Source organism: Balaenoptera physalus (assembly GCF_965194825.1).
Source record: "Balaenoptera physalus genome assembly, chromosome: 17".
Taxonomy (NCBI): Eukaryota; Metazoa; Chordata; class Mammalia; order Artiodactyla; family Balaenopteridae; genus Balaenoptera; species Balaenoptera physalus.
In genome coordinates this window covers 70,721,596-70,741,105 of record NC_138895.1, presented here as the reverse complement: position 1 = coordinate 70,741,105, position 19,510 = coordinate 70,721,596, and the positions used below count along the sequence as shown (strand labels likewise).

The window sequence follows — 19,510 nt, the reverse complement described above, 5'->3', positions numbered from 1 at the left end:
ACTGTTCTGCAACTTGCTTTTACACTTAGTATTTTTTCAAGCTAGTACTTATAGATAGACTAGATAGACTTCATCTTTTTAACGTAACATCATTTCAGAGACTGCATAATCGTGCATTCTAAATGCATTTGTGTTTTGCACAGCACAACAGCAGCTGCAAATATTTGAAGGGGGTGGTATGTGTACGAATGAGCCATATTATATCTTTGATTTATACCTTGGGAATAAACCAAGACCAGCCAAATGAGAAAAGCAAAGGCTATTTATATTGAGCTTACAATAGCAAGGGAGTCGGCCGCTGTCACTTGCATTTTGGCAGAGGCTCAAAGGCAGGCAACGGAGTGGGAGAGGTTTCTAGCGGAAGGAACGGAGGGCTTCAGTTGGGCCCTGATTGGAGGCTGTTGGCTTGGGGAATCTCCAAGCTAACTAGAAGCCGGGTATCCTACTTGTTAGGGGATACATATGTGGTTTTCTCTGGTTGGAAGCAGGGACAAAAATTAGGTAGGCTGTTATTAAGCCCTGGATGTTTGGGGCTGATTTTTACAGAATTATTGTTTAGCTTCCTGGATTGTCACTGGAGATTGCAATCTGGCTTCCTGCAAAAGCTTGACTTAGAGCAGGCTGGCTACCTGAGTCATATATTATAGATAAAGGGTTAGGTTCCTGGGCAGGTTGCGGGTCAAAGTTCTGTTTTTTTATATGATCTGACCATTGTTTGTTTATATATTGTCTCTCAATACATAAAGCTTGGTGGTTCATAGGGATGTATGGACCCCTTGCAGTAAATTCACAGCCCTCAAGAGGAATCCATTGCTCTAAAATATCGGAAAATATTGCTGGCACGTATCCTGGGACTTAGCTGCATTTTTGTGGGTAGCAATCTTGTCTGTACCTTTGTGTACCCAAAGGGCCAGGTGTTTCCCGGGCTTGGAGCAGAGTTCTCAGTCCGTATGCCTTCTCTCCTGGGTAAGAGTTCATCGAGGTGGTTTTAGCTGTGGTGCTCCGGGGAGATGGTTCGGTGTGCCGTGAGAAGAGACTTTGAATTAGAAGCCCTGGGCTCTGGTGCCACTTCTACCACTTCCTAGCCCTGTGCCTTTGGGAACTCAATAGCTCCAAATCTGCTTCCACTTCTGGAGCCCTAGTCCAGCTTAGTTCTTTCACAGCCATCCTCCTGGCAACACTATTTGTGAAAATGCTTCATAAACTGTGTAGAGTTATGCAAACGTAAGTGAATAGTATCAGGATGATAGAAATGTTATTGCCTGAAATCATGCTTCTAGGATTTTAAGGAATCCATTAATGGGATTCTTTAAAAAAATTTTTTTATTTTTTCCCCTGGCATTGTTCTCAGCCAGGTTACAACGTGGAGTCTTACTTGAACAGCTATTAGGTCTTTAGAGCGGCACACAATTTTCTAGTGAGTTATTCAGTTAATCATTTCTGTCATACCTACAATGTCCCCTTGGATTGTCTGCTTCTGGAAACCATCGCAGCTGGAGGAGGGGCCCTAACTCCCTGCTCATCCTCCAAACAGATCAAATGGCCTCTGGGGAAAGCCCCATTAATGGCCAAACGAATTAGTAGCAAGCTGGAAAAAAAGAGAGCCAAACGGTTACCAACACAATTGACCTTCCTTTTACACAAGGAGGTGGTCCGGTAATGCAGCTAAATGGGATTGCTACAGACTGAATCAAAATGCGGGGTGGGGAGGGGCAGAGATTGCTATTTAAAGGCCCCCCGGGGGGAATTACTTGATAAAGGATCTTTCCATTTTCATGAATGAGGCCCCTGATAGAACTGCTTTTTCTAAAGTTGACTCTTTATAAGCCAATTTTCAAATCATTATTTTTATATATTGTAATATATGCTAAAGTATAAACAGAAATTATAGAATAGAATATATAAATATATGCGTATAATATGGTATATTCTGTCTAACATATAGAATACAATTTCTATAATAATAACAGTTATTGAGACACAGTGGTGAAAAAGTACATGAATTGTATGGCTATTTACATTTCTCCTTTGGGAGATAATGTTTAAGGAAAGGTAGTGCCTGATTATAAGTCCTTAAGAAATTCATTTCAACAAGGGGAAAAGATTTCAACTCAGGGTAAAGGAAATATTTCAAGTAGTTATGATCAACAAGGGAAGGGGTTGCCATCTGCAGTATTAAGCTCCCTGTCAGAAACATTTAGATTATGGGAACAACCATGTGGAAATCTATTTTCATTTGAAGTTTGGGTTTGAATTTGTTCTGGAAAAGACAGATAGGAGCCCTCTACACGAGGTATGAGATGGGCAGGCCTCTCCTACTTCAATAAGTTTAGGTTAAAATAGCTTTAGGGTAAAATAAATAAAAACAATGGGCGGGGAGGGAGAGGAGGGGGAAGGAAGTGTCCCAGTTGCCGGGAGGATGAGATGATGGGTAGCCCTCACCCTGCTTTTTCCACTGATGGGGGACTCCAGCTGTTTGCATTTATGTGTACATCCAGGTGGGGGGAGGGGAAGCATTAAGCATCGTCTGAGAAGTCACTTTCTTCTTTCACTGAGTCACTGCCTGGAGCAAACAGCACACATTCCTTCTCTAATCTCTTTTTCCAGCTGTTTGCCAAACAGACACAGACACACACCCGCAGAGACAGACATTTACACTTATATCTAAAGCAGACACAGAATCCAGAGAGAGCCTAAATTCAGTCCTGGATTCACATGGAAGACACCTTTAACCTCACCTGGAAGGGACCAACTCTCCTTTTACAAATGGGGACAGTGAAGCCTAGAGAGGATATGTGACTCCCCACCCCCGACCCCCCCGCCCCGGATCACAAAGTCCTTTCTTCTGGCTCTACCTCCTGATGGGCATCAGTGGGGAGATTACTACAGCGCATCATTCCTGCCTTGAGGACAGGGAGCCAGGGGGTGTTGTGCTCATTAGTTGGGTAATGCTTGCCACCACTTTTGAAGCTGCTGGATAGGATCTTACTCTCTGCAAATGAAATGTTTCCCGGCACACAACCTGTTTTCACTTGTTGCCCATGGCCACTGGCCACTTGTGCCTGCAAAGATTGCTACCGAGCTCCAGCTCACAAGCATGCATTTGCTCACAAGCTTCAGAAAATAGGAGGGTTGCGTCTGGTTCTTATTATTAAAAGCAAACAAACCCATTATTAAAAGTAAACAGGCAGAACAGTTTTGCAATGATTGATTAAATGTGTCCTGGTTCAGAGGCTGAAATTCACCCCTGTTACCCCAAACAAAGCCTCTCTTATTGAACATCTAAAGGGGGGATGCCAGCAATGTCTTGTTAAGAAGAGTGCTCCCCACTTCTGAGTACCTGTTACAGGTTAGGCTCAAGAAGCACATTATCTCTAATCCTTAAGATTTAAAAGTGGGCGTTATAGTTTGCATTTTGCCAGTGATGGTACGGGCAGGTCAAGTAATTTGTTCATGGACACAGCTGAAATACAAAGCCATAAGGATCTGAACTTGAATCTCTATGACCCCAAAACCCACACCCATTCCATCCTGGCACGTTGCCCCATTAAAGACAGGTCTCCTGTGCTCCCGTTTTTGCTGTTGATTTCAAAGAAAAGCTCAAGACATAGGAGAAGGAAGCTTGCGTCTGCCCTGGTAAAACCTTCTGAAATTGCAGGCATGCTTGTGGGGTTGCAGGGGAGAGGGAGCCCTGGGCCACCTAGGTCACTTAAATGTGTGAAGTGCGTGGAGCAAAGACTGTTGGTGCTAAGTTCCTGGTGCTCAGTATCTTGCCCCCATGCCTGCCTAATTCTTGTGCCACTTTATGTACTCTGCTGTCCAAACAAATCAGAATGCAGCTTTACAGGTCCGGGATCTTGGCCTTGCCAGTGAATCTGGAGTTAACTGACTCTTGGTGATAGACTCCCACTAACCAAACTTATAAGAGACAGATGTATAGATAGAATGTTAATTGGCTACAGTAGAATTCTGTTTACCTAGGAGTCTTAGTGCTAGAAGCATTTCAGCAATGGGATTATTCTAAAATAAGTTTTAAAATCTCTAAAATTATGCTATTGGAAGACTCGGGAAACAATTTGTTATGAGTGCAATGCTGAGTAGTAGATTTACCACACCACCAATGACTAGTTGGGGATGACAAAGCAGGCAAATGTCTTGATGTGGATGGATGGTGTTACTGTTATAAAGAGACAGTGACTCCATCAGAGCTACTTCATGTTGTGAAAAAACCTTATGAATATATGGAGTAAAAAAATCCATTTACTGGGAAACAGTCAGACAGTTCTTCAAAAGTTTACAAATAGATTTTCCATATGACCCAGCAGTTCCACTATAGGTAGATGCCCAGGAGAATTGAAAACACATGTCCACATAAAAACTTGTTCACAATTGTTCACAGTATCTTTATTCATAATAGCCAATAGGTGGAAACAATTCCAATGTCCATGAATTGATGAATGAATAAACAAAATGTGGTATATCCATATAATGGAATATTATTCTGCCATCAAAAGGAATGAAGTACTGACACGTGCTATGACATGGATGAACCTTGAAAACATTATGCTACATGAAAGAAGCCAGACATAAAAGCCACATATTTTATGATTCCATTTATATGAAATGTCCAGAATAGGCAAATCTACAGAGACAAAAAAGTAGATTAGTGTTTGCCTAGGCTGGGGCTGGGGAAGTTGGGGGGAAATGGGGAGCGATGCTAATGGGTAGAGAGTGACTTTGAGGGGTGATGAGAGTGTTCTGAAATTGGTTGTAGTGAAGGTTGCACTGCTCTGTAAATAAAATAAAAATCAGGAAATTTTATACTTGAAAAGGGTGCATTTTATGGTATGTGAATAATAAAGCTATTTTTAAAGAAATTTACTGCTAAGCAGGAGTTGCTCATCCTGCATCCCTTCTATTGCTCTCCCCACCCCAATTCACTCTCCATCCTTCCCTACTCTGCTTGGTCCCCAGGTACTTGATGCTATGGATTGTACCAACAAGCTCCTTTATGCAAGCGATCAAATAATTTATTGTCTAAACTGGAACACTTTTGAGAAAGAAGAATGGAGATGAACAAACTCTCTTGGGCAAACCAGGGGTCCTGGTTCTGTTGGGGTTTGGTCCCTGCAGTGCAGGTTGGCTGCATCACTCTACTGAGGGCTACAGCTCCTGCCAGGCAGCGCTCTCCATGCTGCTGCCTCTCTGGGTTCCAGGCTCCACCCCTCTCCTTGCCCTTCAGTCCTAGGAGTGGCAATGGCATGCTGCCTTGGCCCCTGCCCCCGTACTGCACGGTCCCACTGGTTTCCTTAAACCCTGCCCGTGTCTCTTTCTTAAACTTCCTCCATTTTCAGTTGCAGTGGGCCATCTGTTTCCTGCCAGTACCCTACTGATACAAAACTCCAGATAAACAGCCTGAAAGAGAAATTTGACAAGGAAAAAGTGTGGTCAGCACAGTGACACCGCTAGATCTCTTCCAAAGAGCCGTTGCACCAACCCTCCTTCAGTTTCTGCAGATGTTTGTTAATCCTGACAGTAAGTTCTGATAATAAGTGATTTTACTACACCCTCCAGCAACAAAGATGTTCCAGTAAATACGATTTTATTATTATTGTAAGGGTTTTTTTTTTTTTTAACCACTGTGAAGGAAATGAGGATACAGCAGAAATTACAATTTTCAGTATGAGACTATATATTTATTGGGTTTATCTTGCTCAGAATGTGCTGTACTACCTAAATCTGAGGATTTATGTATTTCATCAACTCCGGAAAATTCTCAGGCAATATCTCGTGGAATATCTGTTCTCTCCTCCCCCACCTGCTTCTCTAACAATAAACTTTATTCTCCTTGTGTCCTAGTCTCCCAACCTCTTTTTTCTATTTTCTACTCCTTTATTTCTGTGTGCTTTCTTCTGATCTTTCTGATCAAAAATTCTCTTTTCAGCTCTGTGTCTATTCGGCTTCCTAAACTATCCATACAAAGTTCAAATACATGTGGTAATTTCAATGATTATATTTTTCATTGCTAGGCAGTCAATTTAATTTTTTTCACAGTGCTTTTCCTCTTTTCACAGTATGTTGTGTTTTTGTTTCTGTCCATATTTTAATCATTTTAAGTATACATATCTCTATCAGACTGTTGGATTATCTTTAATTCTTTTGGGTTAAATCCTGATATTAGTTGTGTGTGCTGACCCTTGATCATGATGAATAGACTGTTTCTTTATATAATTTATAGTTTTGAATTGTGAACTCATTTCAGGGCCTTTATCTGTGGGATTCCTATGAGGACTTGATTGAAAATGGGTCCCCTCAGAGCCATTTCTCTTTTGCTTCTGACGGTTACCAAGGATTATTTTAGGCCAGTAACAAGTTTTCACATTAATTCTTATCTTGGGCGTTTTGGATCTGTTCAAGGTAAAGCAAATTCAAACTCCAAACACAGATGTGGTGCAGGTCTCTGGTTACAAATTCTCAGGGTATGCTTTTAGCCCCCTACCAGAGCCTGGACCAAAGCTCTCACACTTTGTATCGGCTGCCTGTCCTGCTAGGCACATTGCTTTCTGGCTCACCTGTCCTTGAAGCTGTATGATCATGGGCGGTGGGAGTGTCCTGGCTCTGCGAGGGGGCTCTTAGCTATGTGTCCTCCACACATGGGTTCAGGGCCTCTTTTTCTGATCCCCCTTTGTGGGTGAACACCCAGGCCCCTGGATTACTGAAACCAAGGACTCCTTCCAGGGCAATCGAGGCATCAGCTTTCACATATTCTCTGCTGGTTGTCAGCTTCTTCTTTGCTTCTGGCCCCTGAGGATTTCCCTTCTTCCTTGCGAGCTCTACCATGTATTTTAAAGAATTCTGGTTATATTTTACCAAGTTTATCTTCATGGCTGTAGCCGGAGGGGGTTTCATGTTATAGAATCTGCCTCTATGAAAACTGGAAGTCCCCTTTTCAGACTGTTTACATCACAGAATGTTGGGTTTTGTGTAATGTGTAATATTTTCCATTTCTAGGTCAACTCAGATTCCTCTGATTGATTAGAAATAACTAGATGGTTTTCAATGGCTTCGCATGGTGTGTTAAAAGTAGGGTTTTCTCAAATAATATGCTTTCCATTTCTTTTACTGCTACTCTAACCAGAACTCATATCTTACATACAAAATGTTCTTTTTTCTCATCGGGCTTGTATTGAACAGTAAAAGCTAAGCTTTTGAAGAGGAAGAGATCAGGCCCTGGACGGTCTTGTTCTACAGTTTGCAATGGGGAGATCTGCTCCCCTGGGAGCACCATTCTCAATATCTAGGTAACTCAGAAGCCAAGTTAGTAGTCAGCTGGCAATTTGGGAGAATATAAATATAGAGAAGGATATCAGAGGCTCCTGGGAGGACTAGTGTGTCTTGGCTCAGAGTAGATGCTTAAGAAACATCTCAAGGGGACTTCCCTGGCAGTCCAGTGGTTGAGACTCCGTGCTTCCACTGCAGGGGGCACGGGTGCGATTCCTGGTCGGGGATCTAGGATCCCGCATGATGCGGGGCCCACAAAACAAAACAAAACAGGAACTCGCTGAACCATCCCTACCCCAGTATGGGGCAGACGCACTTTCCTGGTGACCTGGAACCATCAGGTAGGGTCTCCCTTCCTTGTAGAGCCCCAGAGAAACAAAAATGCTTACACCTTCTTTCCCTTTTTCATATCTTCCCTGTGAACCAAACCCAATAATTGATTCCCATGATCAGAAGCTGCAAACTGGCCTCTAGAGGAGTTTCTAAAAATGGGGAAATTTTAAAATATTTTGATCTGGGGAAACTTCACTTTGTGATCCAAGGTTTCAGCCCCTCTGGAAGGATTGGAACATGCAGCAATTAAGGGCCCACATTCCCATTTGGCCTTGGACTGGGGAGCAGCTGGCCCTTGGAGGGGAACTTGCTCTTCAGATCTTGACAGTCTCCCTGCCCCCTGTGAACGTACACCTGGCCTGATTCACACAGGTACGCTGCCTGACCCCCACTGGTACGAGCTTGTGACCCGGCTGTTCCAGCATTACTTGGGCCTGGCAACCAATCAGTTCATGAAGTGATACCTTCTTTCATTAGTTTCCTGCCCCAGTGACACATTCTGCACACTGAGGTTATACTTGGGTGTGTCCCAGGCCACCATCCACAAACACATCCCACACATCTCAAGGTGAGTCATTGCCACAGATATTATTTGTTGATTCTTGCTAGTTTCATTTTCAAAAGGGGCTCTGTCTCTAAATTTGAGACACTTTTTAATATACTGACAACTCCCCAATTTTTTAAGGGATGTAGTGGCTCTGGGCTCTTAAAGAATTCTGCTTAGGGGTCATGGGAGTGAGCTTAAACCAATTTTATTTCGTAGATGAGCCATGGTAATGATGAATACATGTTAATAGCTAACATTTATTGAGTACTTACTGTGTGCCAAGTACTAGACTAAGTAATCCCATTCACGCCTCACACAGCTTTAAGTGCTTGTATTTCCATGATCTATTTTACAGATGAAGAAACTGAGGCACAGAGAACTGGGGCGAGGAAGAGTCAGAATTCAAACCCAGGCAGCCTGACTCTGAGCCTACCCGCTCGACTACCTTGCACAGCTGCCTCTAATGCAAAGACCCGCTCACGAGGGTCAGGGGTTTCACAAACATTGTCCGAAGTCTCATAGCAACCTGGGGGCTTCACACAGCAACCTGGCCACATTAGAATCAGCTGAGAAGCCTTTAAACCATACCCAGGCATGGAGCAAATACCATAATGGGTTACTGTTTGGGAACTCTAATGAAGAGTAATGGGAAAGCTCTGCACTATTCTTGTAGTGTTTCTGTTCATCTGAAATTTCATCAAAATAAAACAAAGTGAAAGTAAATAAAGAATGTAGTAGGACGATATTAGCTGACCTGAAGGGATTTCTACAGGAATTGTTGATAGCAAGAGGTGTTAATGAAAGTGTTAATAACAAGATCCAGAAACGTATGTGTGATGTGATCCCATCTGTGTAAAGCAAATAGTGACAAAATACACACAGGCGCGCCTATATATCCTTACAGGAAGATGGAATGGAATATGTATGATACATTTAAAAAATTCTGGATCTCAGTCCCCACAGATTCTACTTTAGTTATTTAAGGGTAGGACCTGGGCATGGGTATCTTCTTTGCAATTTCCTTAGATCAGGTTTCTTAAATTTGCTGCACATTAGACTCATCTGGGAGGCTTTAAAAAGTCCTGCAGCCCAGGCCACAGACCAATTAAATCAGGCTCCTTGGAAGTGGAGCCCAGGCGTGGGGGTTTTAATATTCCCCCAGGGCATGTCATTTGCCACGTTTGAGAACCAGGCAGGGCCCTCCTGAAGCCAGGGCTGAGAATCACTTCCGGGAGGGTAGGGAACTCGGGCGTGCAGCATTACTACGTGATAGGCAGTTGATGTCCATTTCAGTCCCAGGAACAGCCCGTGGGTTAGGAAACGGTTCCCCAGGAGGCTGGCTCCAGAGATCAAATAGCCTCCCCAAGGTCACAGGGCTGGGAGACGGTCGTGGGCATCCTGATCTACTGTCCACAAGGAGGGTGATGGGAGCTGCTTCGGGAAGGTTTCATTGCCTCCCAAACTCTCCTTCCCAAGATCATGGGAGTTGAAATTCCTTTAGTAAAGATTCATTACTTTGGGTACCTCCACCTAAGAGCTATTAAAAAACAAAGCAAATACTCCTGGGAAGAATTGCATGTTAATCAAATCTTTTTTTTTCTCTTTAAATTTATTTAATTATTTTTGGCTGCATTGGGTCTCAGTTGCTGCGTGTGGGCTTTCTCTAGTTGCGGAGAGCGGGGGCTACTCTTTGTTGCCGTGTGCGGGCTTCTCATTGCAGTGGCTTCTCTTGTTGCGGAGCACAGGCTCTAGGCGTGCGGGCTTCAATAGCTGTGGCTCACGGGCTCTAGAGCGCAGGCTCAGTAGTTCTGCAGCATGTGGGATCTTCCCGGACCAGGGCTCGAACCTGTGTACCCTGCATTGGTAGGCAGATTCTTAACCACTACGCCACCAGGGAAGTCCCTGTTATTCGAATCTTGATGTCTGCCCAGTGAGTGCTGGGTGTTTCGAAAGGAGGAAAAGTTAGAGAGATGCTCAAACATGGGGAAAGAATGTAACGTAGGGGCTGTAAATCTGACCTTGTCATTTTTCTGCTCAAAATCCCTCCATTCACCAGACTCACTTTGTTAAAAACGCCAAGTGTCATCCCACCTCTAGGCCTTTCCTGCCTCATGGAACACTCCCAGACTCCCCCTCAAGGTGGTTTTGGACGCTTCACTTACTCATGAAGGAGAAGGGCCTGCCTCTCAGGCCCGAGGCCAGTGTAAAGCCAAAGAATAAGGAGGCAAGAGAGGTGAGCTTTGGCAAGCATTGCTAGGGTTGGGGGTTTGGGGCATCTAAACGCAGGCATGTGGCAGGAAAGCAGGACACAACATCCTTGGGCTAGGGCATGGGGCCCCTATCCCAGGAGGGTTGGAGATTGGGTAGAAGGGACACCTCAGGCATGGGAGTCAGAAAACCAGAGTTAGAGTTCTGCCTGTCACTTTCCAACAGTAAAATGAAGGCTGGGAAGACAACCTCCTTCTCAAGGCTGTGGGGAGGATTAGATATAATACAGGTAAAACACCTAGACTGTATACAGTAGGCCCTTAGCAATGTCAGTGGGACAGCATGCCAAAATTATAGGCTTGCATCATGCGCTGTAGGACCAGAGCTGGAATGAACCTTGACCTGGTCCCTACATCTTTTTAAAATTTTATTTCATTGTGATAAGAACACAACATTTGACCTACCCTCTTGACAAATTTTAAAGTATGCAATATGGCATTGTTAATTATAAGCACAATGTTGTACAGCAGATCTCTAGAACTTGTTCATCTTGTGTAATTAAGACTTCATGACCACTGATTAGAAATTCCCCTATCCCCTCACCCCCAGCTCCTGGCGACCACCATTCTACTCTCTCTGATTCTGTGAGCTTGACTATTTTAAATACTTCGTATAAGTGGAATCGTGCAGTATTTGTCCTGTGACTGGCTCATTTCACTTAGCATAATGTCCTCAAGATTCATCCATGTTGTTCTATACCACAGGATTTCCTTCTTTTTTAAGGCTAATCTATCATTGTATGTATAGACCACATTTTCTTTATCCATTCATCTGCCATGGATATTTAGGTTGTTCCCACATCTTGGCTTTTGTGAATCGTGCTGCAATGAATCTATTTCTGTTGATGAGATTTATTGAGTGCTTTTTACTATAGGCCAGGAACTGGTATAAGTGCTTTATGTATATTAGTGCAGGGAAAACTCACAACAACCCTATGAGGTAGATGCTATCTTTATCCCCATTTACAGATGAAGAAACTGAGGCCCACTTAGTATGGGCCATACCGTTAGTGGGTTTTAAACTGGGGTTTGAACCCAGGCCATTTGGCTCTACAAGCAGTGATCCTGATTACTATAATACCGAGAGTATTAAAATCATAATAATGATAATGATTAAGAGCAAACTATGTGTCAAGCACTGTTACTGGCAAGGTGAAGATGAGACTTATGCATCCAAATGACCAGCAGCGTTGCCCAAGAGAACAGTTAATTCCAGAAGTAACACTCTTCATGATTTGGAGGAGAGATATGGAGAGGCGGGCTGTGGTTAAGAGTAAGGCAGAGTGGCCCAGGGGAAAATTATCTTCCACAGCTGTGATATTTAGCTCCATGCATCTCTTTGGTTCATGCAGTTTTCAAAGCCAGACCCTTTCCTATTACGGAGTCTGATACAAGTCTCTACAGCATTTTGCACATGGTTTCTTTTCTTACTACCCCCAGCTATTTCCCTTTGTCCTGCTTTGTGCTTCAAAGGGTCAGCTGGTCCCCAAACAGGTGCTGGTTTTTCAATGTCCTTTTTAAAGGGTCATACAAAGTAAGCCAGCATCACAGTGTACACTATACCTCCTTGGTCTGTACTTGTTTTAACAGCTCTAGATCGCATTGGATTTGGGGGTGGTAGCAGAGTACCAGGGATTTATTGGGTTGCAGACACCTAAATACCTAAGCTTTTTCTTTTGTTCTAAAACCACATGCTGTGAAGCTAAGTCGTCTGCACCCTGTGTTTGGGAAGTTGTTTCAAGATGGGTCTGGGACATAAGCGCAATGAGCTTTGGGAGAAGATTAGCACTTCTTGTGGTCTAGCAGCAAGAAGTAAAACCAGGACCAGCTTGTTGTACTTTATCTGGTGGATTTGGATTAGTTCCAGGCAGCCAGTGGCTGGAAAATTCTTGAGAACTGGCTCTCACTCCTCCGAGTCTCATCAGAATAAGGAGACACTAGCACAGAACCTGGTCAAGGGAACAGCCCAGAGTTGGGGGCTTATGTTTTAAGGTCTTTAAAAAGCTGCTCATTTGATTCCCTTCCTCCTTGCCTATTTGATGTTGATCTAAATGAGAGAGGTCCGGCTGTGCAGTTAGGCGGTGGAGCTGGGAAAATAAACTACCAGCCCCCAAATCAACCTGGGCCCATTTGTGCTATTTTCAGGTTAAACCTCCCAACAGGGCTCTCTGTAGTGACACCACCACCCGATGCCCTCAGCGCGCCTGAAAAACAACCGTCCAAAGCCACGGGCAGTCAGCAATCTCCATAAACTGATGAACAGTACACGGAAGCTCTAATGCCATTTATTTTGCAATGGCAAAATCAATCCACTTTCCCAGCATCCTGCAACTTTATTGAACTCGGCATCCCGCTGCGGGATACGTCGCCGAACTCTCCTTAATTACATATTTGGCTGTTTGCAATCGTGACTCGGCGCTGCAGTCCTGATATCAGAGAACGGGCCTCTTCTCAGGAGCCTGCAGTAGTAGCGGCAGTAGCGGCAGCAGCGGCAGTTTTCCCGCCCTACCGAGCGCTCCCTAGTTGCGAGGTACTGCGCTAAGCGTGCCACCGTGCGAGTCCCGGGGGTCGGCGGCTGCACCCTTCGCGCTGGGCGCTCGCAGCCATTGTGGGGTGGGCACTCGCCTAGCCGCGTGCTGACACGCCCTCTCGGCTCAGCGACCCGCGGCCGAGGTGGGGGGTGCTCGCGGAGGAGGCTCGCGCGGGGGTTGAATCCTCCCGCCCCCGCCCGCGTGCCTGCCTGCTCCTCTCTGCAGCCGGCGCCCCACGCGCCTCGCGGGCGCGCGCTTCCAGCCCCGCCCGCGTGCGGCGGACGCACGGGCCCGGGCGCGCACCGTCCCCGCGCCTCCGCGGCGGACGCACGGCCGCGAGCGCGCGTGCGCCCCCGCGAACGTCCCCGGGAGCCGAGCAGGAGCGAGCGCCGGGGCCGGGCGCGCAGGACTGAAAAGGAGGCGGCGGCCGCGGCTGTGAGCAACAGATCCGGGCTCCGCGAGCAGACCCGCTCTGCTGTTGGGCGAATTTTTTGTTTGTTTGTTTAATTTCAAAGACATTTATTAAATTAGAAAATCTTGCATTTTTAAATGGCGCTGGCCCTGGGTCAGCGGGTGGTTTTCTCTGCTTCAAGATGGGCTTTGCCGTTTCTGTCGTCGGCACCAGTGGTGGCCTGATTGTCAGTCTTCTCCGGGCATTTTTAAGGCCAGGAGCTGAGCGCTGCATGTAGGCGCCCTACAGAGCGGTTTGGCTTTTTAAATTATTATTCTTATTTTGGGCAGAGAACAGTCGATTCTTGGGCATTTCGTCCTCTTTGGAGAAGAGGCTGCGAGTCGGCGGCGGGTCGCTCGGAGGCTGAAATTCCTCCCGGGGTGAGCGATCCTCGGCCCCGCGCACAGTCCAGGCAGCCCCGAGTGTGTGTCCTGTCCCTGACGACGCCGGGAAAATGGAGGCTGTGATTGAGAAGGAATGCAGCGCGCTCGGAGGCCTCTTCCAGACCATCATCAGCGACATGAAGGTAGGACGCTGGGGGCGCGGCTGCGGCGGCGGCCGCCGCGCACTGACCTCGCCGCGGGGCTTCGCCTCCGCCCTGGGCCAGCCGCCCGGCCCTTGCCTGCGCCGTGGCCTCCGGCCACCTGCGGCAGCGCTCCGGCCCGGGTGTCACCTGCTCACCGGGGCGCCGCTCCGGGCTCTGCTGGGTCACCGGGCGGGCGGCTTTTCTGGGGGTATATGATGCCTCCTGACCTCTCCCCGCTCATTGTCCCAGGGGACGGCACCATCTCGTTTCCCTGGGGGCCCAGGGCCCCGGCTCCAAGTTTTCCATTGTCTGTCGCTGGACGGAGTGTCCGCGACCCGCGGAGGCTGGATGCCTGGGCGGACACCTGATTCCCTGGGGTACAGGGCGGGGGCTCTTCCCAGCCGTGGGAAGGAGCCCCCCGGCCCGAGAGACTGGGAGGGACCTCCCTCTCCCTTGTTGGCTTTCAGGTCCACCTGGGGGAGATCTGAGCAAATTAGGTATTAATTAGGCTCTTCCAAAGCTGGCGAAGGCGTGCGTGCCTCCCCTCGGCCCTCCCCCGGGGCGCGGAGCAGAAGTTCCCAGAGCAGTTTTGCGGGGACCCCACTTCCCCTGGCTGAGGCTCCCAGCCTGAGGTCCAGACTGGGGCACCTTAAACAACTGTATCCCCTAGCCACCCAACACAAACAGACTCCAGGTTTTCTCTTGGAAGGATTGTGGAGACTCTGTGTGTGTGTCCGCCCGCGCGCGGGCGCCCGTGTGTGTGATGGGGGCGGGGAACAACACCCTGGCATTTTCCTGCAAGGGTGGGACTGGGGAGAACCTGATCTTTTGGATGTGGATTTTCTGTGCACAGAGATAGACCAGGGCCCTGTGTTACTAATCCAAAGGAAATGTATACGAGCGAGCTGGCTGGAGGTGGGAATTGGGGGCGGTGGGGGGATTTTTTTTCATGTGTATTTAGGGAGCTTCTCTTTGGCTGTAGCCCAGCCCCAGTTTGCCTCAACAGATCCGGGGAGGTGGTGTTTAATTGAAAGCTCGACTTCCAAAACGAGTGGGCAGGTTTGGAAAGCTGTGCAGCGAGTGGGTGTGGACAGCCCCTCTTCAGCCGCTGCCTCGGCGCCTGCAGGAGCTTTTGTCTGTTGAAGTGTAAGGTTTGGAGAGGGTTCGGCCTCAGAGATGGACTTTGGGAAGGAATGCTCAGCTGTCATGGCCTGTTTCCCCCTCTTAGAACCAACTGCCACCTCACCCGGGGTGAACTTTTTCCAAGGTGCCTCCGTCCTGGTCTTTTCCATTTTGAAATCCTTATCCAGAGCCTGTGCCTTTTGTCAGAAATTGACATTCGTGTAGCCTTATCTGCAGCGGGACCCTGCTTGCCCAGGAATGCCTCTAATCCGACCCCTTGGAATTAGATGGATTATTCCCTATTCAAAGACAGCCCTTTCATTCCTTTGCCCCCAATCCACATTGAATAATTGAAGTGCTCTTTTGAGACAAAGCTTGGTGTTCCCTCCGTAGACTCTGGGGTATTTCTTGTTAACTGAAATTCTATAGGCCTTATAATCAAACAGGATTTGGTTTGAGGCACACGTGTGTTCTGATCACCAGGGGAAGAATTCGAGATGGGTTGGGAGAGCTGCTTGTGTTTTTTTGGAGGGGAGAAATGGATGTTTCCAGTCCCTCTGTAGAAACAAGAACCCAGTGACCTAACCCATCGGCCCACTGCAGTCCCAGAGTGTTCACATCTGGAGTTTTTTCCTTGCTCTTTGTTCCTTAATCCAGAATCTAGGCTCAGTTCTTCCAATTTACAGGTTTGAACCCAAAGCCCTTCAGAAAGTAACTCACTTGAAGGTAGGCCCTAATGCTTGCTACCTGCCATCCCGGGACTGTCCTGCAGCACTTTCTGCCTGAGGCATTTGTGGGTGCTAAGGTGGCATGCTTCTCCCTCCCCAAGATTCCAGTTAAAAATACTTATTTAATGCCCTTTTAGTGCTGGATCTATAGTTTGTGGTTCCTGAGTTCTTTCCCTTTGAATTGAGTTGGGTTTGTTCAACATCCTGTTGGGAAGACATTTATTTTAAAGGTTTATTTTGTTTTGGCAGTCAAAGATTTTTAAAGCGAAGTGGAGTGGAAGATGAAAACATGCCTTGGGGTCTGCAGAATTTCAGACTTTTGGGGAATAGAGAGATAAGAAGGAAAAAGAGATGGGGGGGGTGTCTAATTTCCAAGATTGTTTATGCCTAAGACAGTGTTTTCATGGAGTTTTCTTTTTAAAAGGCTTCTTCATGGAGTAGATGGCAGTGACATTTTAAAAGGGAATTTTAAAATTTGGGCATATAGGATAAGCAGTGTATATATAGTATGCTTATGCATGGAGTTGCCAGCAACAAAAGTCAATTTTTAATATCTGAAATGGGCTGTCTTTCTAAGGACCTGTTTATCCTCCTTTTCACTTCCTTGAACTCCCATGATAGGTTTATGACGCCTTTGGTTCCTTTCTGTTTGCCATGAAGGACACATGGAAATGTTGGAAACCCATTTGGAATGCCATCTTGAGAACATTTTTAGGTTATTTGCTCAGAAGTGTTGTTGGGGGGGCGGGGAGAAAGGGTAAGGAAAACTTTTTTTTTTTTAAAGTAGCATTTGATTCTCCAAAATGTACAGCAGCACAGGAAGGGAGTCAATTTCCTCTTTGGAGAAAAAAAAAAAAAAAGAAAACAGCAAAAAATGGAGTAATTTCAAGGCCTAGCACCATCCATCTTCCCAAACCAAAGAACCTCAAGACATGGAAAAGCTGGAGAGGATTCTTTCTGCATTCTTCTAATGATCTTTCATCTGGCTAAGTCCTGGGCTGTCAGGGTGTGTGTTTTATCCTTTAAAGGGGGTCGGGTGCAGTGAAGAAACCCTCACTTTTCTTCCATTGGGATCCTGCAGCAGCTGTTAAATAACTTATTGATTCCTTGATGAGGGGAAACCCTGTGGTTTTTTCCTTTCTTCCATCCTACTCTGGTGGTCACTAATGAATGGTGGTGTGCAAAATCGCTTACTGGCTGCCCTTCCGCCATCCACATAAATCAGGTTGTCTGGAGTGAGCTGGTCCCAAAGGGAAGGGGAGACTAGGGATTCATGTGGCTGGAGGCAAGGGCCCATCGCCAGTTTGTTTAGGGGACAGTAGCTTGGAAGTGACTGTGGAAGCCCAGATGACTGACTTCTGATGTTTAAGCACTGTTGACTGCATTAAGGAGATCCTGGAATCTTTTTGGAATTTCTCTCCAAGTCCTGGGAAAGACAGGCTAATGCTTCAAACAGCAGATTTGTGCCATTACTTTTTCTTTTTTAAAACTTGAGCTGTAATTAATATATAACATTAGTTTCAGGTGTACAACATGCTGATTTGATATTTGTACTTTTAAATTTTTTTAGTTAAGTAATTGAAACAGCATGTAGAATTCAGTGATGTTTGGAGAGCTTTTAAGACCAGAAGACCCTGGCCAAACTTGAGGGTAGCTCAGCCTGTAGATGTCTGTCTTCTTTTAATAACTAACTTAGTTTAAAAAAAAACAGTTGGACGCTAAAATCAAATATTTTCCTCAGCCTTGTTGCTCAAGAATCGGCATGTCAGGAGCTGCATTGGGCCTGATGCAGGGAGAACTTTGTACTAGGTTGGAGAGTGTGTTCGGGGTTGTATAATTTGACTGGGGGTGAAAAAAATACCCAAGCACACCTTGAATTCTCCACCCCACGTCTCACTTTAGGCAGGGGTGTCCTGTTACCAGCACCTGTGCCGAGCAGAATAGGGGCCTTGTTCAGTTTTCCTCCACTGCCCCCCACCTCTGTTTGCCACCAGTATCCTCTCTCCTAAGTTCTGCCTAAAATTAGACCTGCTGAAGGGACTTCTTGAATTCCATGGAAATCTTTTGTGGTTCAAAGACATGTCATGATATTTTTCCTTACTTATCACAAGATCAAGAATGTGGGCAGTGGATCCAGCACTGGATAATGATTTCAGGGTTTTTTTTTTCACCTCTACTGTTTTGCTTTGGCTTTGGGGTTCCTGTCAGACAAGAGGTTCACTTCCTCGGTGTTTATTGAGGGCCTGCTGTGTGGAAGGCCTTTTGCTGGGCTATGAGGAGCCAAAGATCCACAAGGGCTGCCCTTGGAGAGTTGCTTGTCCAGTTCAATTCAATATGGCAGGAAGGGCTGGTAGTCCAGCCTGGGGAGGGGCATCGGTCATCCCCTGCAGGCCTTCCTTTTGACTTTTCAAAAAAAAAAAAGGGGTTTTCTCTAGGAAGATAGTGAAAACCCAGCCATGGCCTCCGCCAGTGGCCAGGTGCTCTGAGGGAGGCGGGCTGCTCTGTAAACGGTGACACACAAAGGTAGACAAGCAGAGCCCTTGTAAAGTACAGATGGGCCCCATGTTGCCTTTTCTCTTAGCAAATGGCTGTGTTTGTCCAGGCTTTTACAGCTTCCTCAGTTTAGGCCTGTGGGAGAAGAAGGAGAAGTGAAGATGTCATAAAACCAGCAGCAGGGAACTGCCCAGAATGGTGCCTGTTCAGAGATTTAGGGCCTATTCTCTGTAGATCAGTCTTTGGGGGCTTTTAGGTGCAAATCTTGTTGTCGAGGTTTGGAAAGAAGTCATTTTTTTTGGTCTTGGCTTGAGTGTCTCTGTGGGGAAAATCCCTTGTACGTCATATTTAACCAAATTGTTTAGAACTTGTTGTTTGATGCTGTGAACGTTTACGTTCTGAGATCCTAGTTGGTAATGCCCCAGATGGAGAGAGAAGGTCATTCCTAGTCACGGTTTGCATGGAAGGTAGGCTGAGTTTGAATTTTGCCCGGTTCAGCTATCACTTAGTTCTTTATGAGAGTAACGTGAACTCAGTGACATTGCAAGCACCGAACTTGGTATCAGCAAGCCAAGATACAGGATTCCCAGTTAAATTTGAATTTCAGAGAAACAGTGAACAATTTTTTAGTACAAGTATGTCCCACCCACACTCTGCTGCTGACCTCTTGGCCTTCGAACTCTTTTGCCTCTTGAGGGAGGGAAAAGGAAAAAGTTAAAACAATGTCTGTCAGTTTGGCCAGCTCACTTGAGGTTGTTAAAACGCTTGGAGGGTGAAAAGGTTGAAACTATTGATCCATTAGGTGCTTTATCTGTAATTTTCATCTAGGTTTTTTCCATCTTCCTAGGGACGGTCGAGAGCTGGCCAGATTCCTTCTGTAGCAAGACCATTTAGATGTTCAGATCGGGTATGGAAAAATGAGATCATTTTGAGTTTGCCATTACTTCTTGGAACTGCCTCAGGACACTTTCCCCTAAAACCCACACCTTTGCAAAACCCACACCTTTGCAAAAACAAAGAAATACCTCTTGAACCAAACAAAAGCCAAAGGACAGATTCAGCTGCCTAGGACAGCAGACAATATGCATTTGGGACTCCTGAAACGGAACTGACTGATGCCTGAAGCCGTTTAACTCAGATTTGCAGATTGCACTGCCGATTGGGCCTTATTAAGTAGCAAACCAGAGAGACAAATGGAATAAATTAATTGGATGAGCATTGAGGAAGCCCA

General features: G+C 46.1%; 1 protein-coding gene and 1 long non-coding RNA gene across 16 annotated transcripts in view; one reads left to right on the top strand and one right to left on the bottom strand.

The window, feature by feature from the left end:
• LOC309646717 overlaps window positions 1-19,510 on the bottom strand; it is a 400,316-nt gene that overhangs the window by 262,224 nt on the left and 118,582 nt on the right. The gene's annotated exons all lie outside the window — the stretch shown is intronic.
• The window catches only part of MTSS1 (MTSS I-BAR domain containing 1), a 166,402-nt gene continuing 159,581 nt past the window's right edge, over window positions 12,690-19,510 (top strand). For 3 of the 15 annotated variants that reach the window (XM_082433188.1, XM_082433194.1, XM_082433184.1), the window contains exon 1: window positions 12,726-13,936. In XM_082433188.1, coding sequence (XP_082289314.1) covers window positions 13,865-13,936 — 72 coding nt within the window. In that variant the 5' untranslated portion in view covers window positions 12,726-13,864. Of the gene's footprint in view, window positions 13,937-19,510 lie in introns of all 15 variants that reach the window. The other 12 variants (XM_082433195.1, XM_082433186.1, XM_082433192.1 and 9 more) reach the window with 9 other exon arrangements.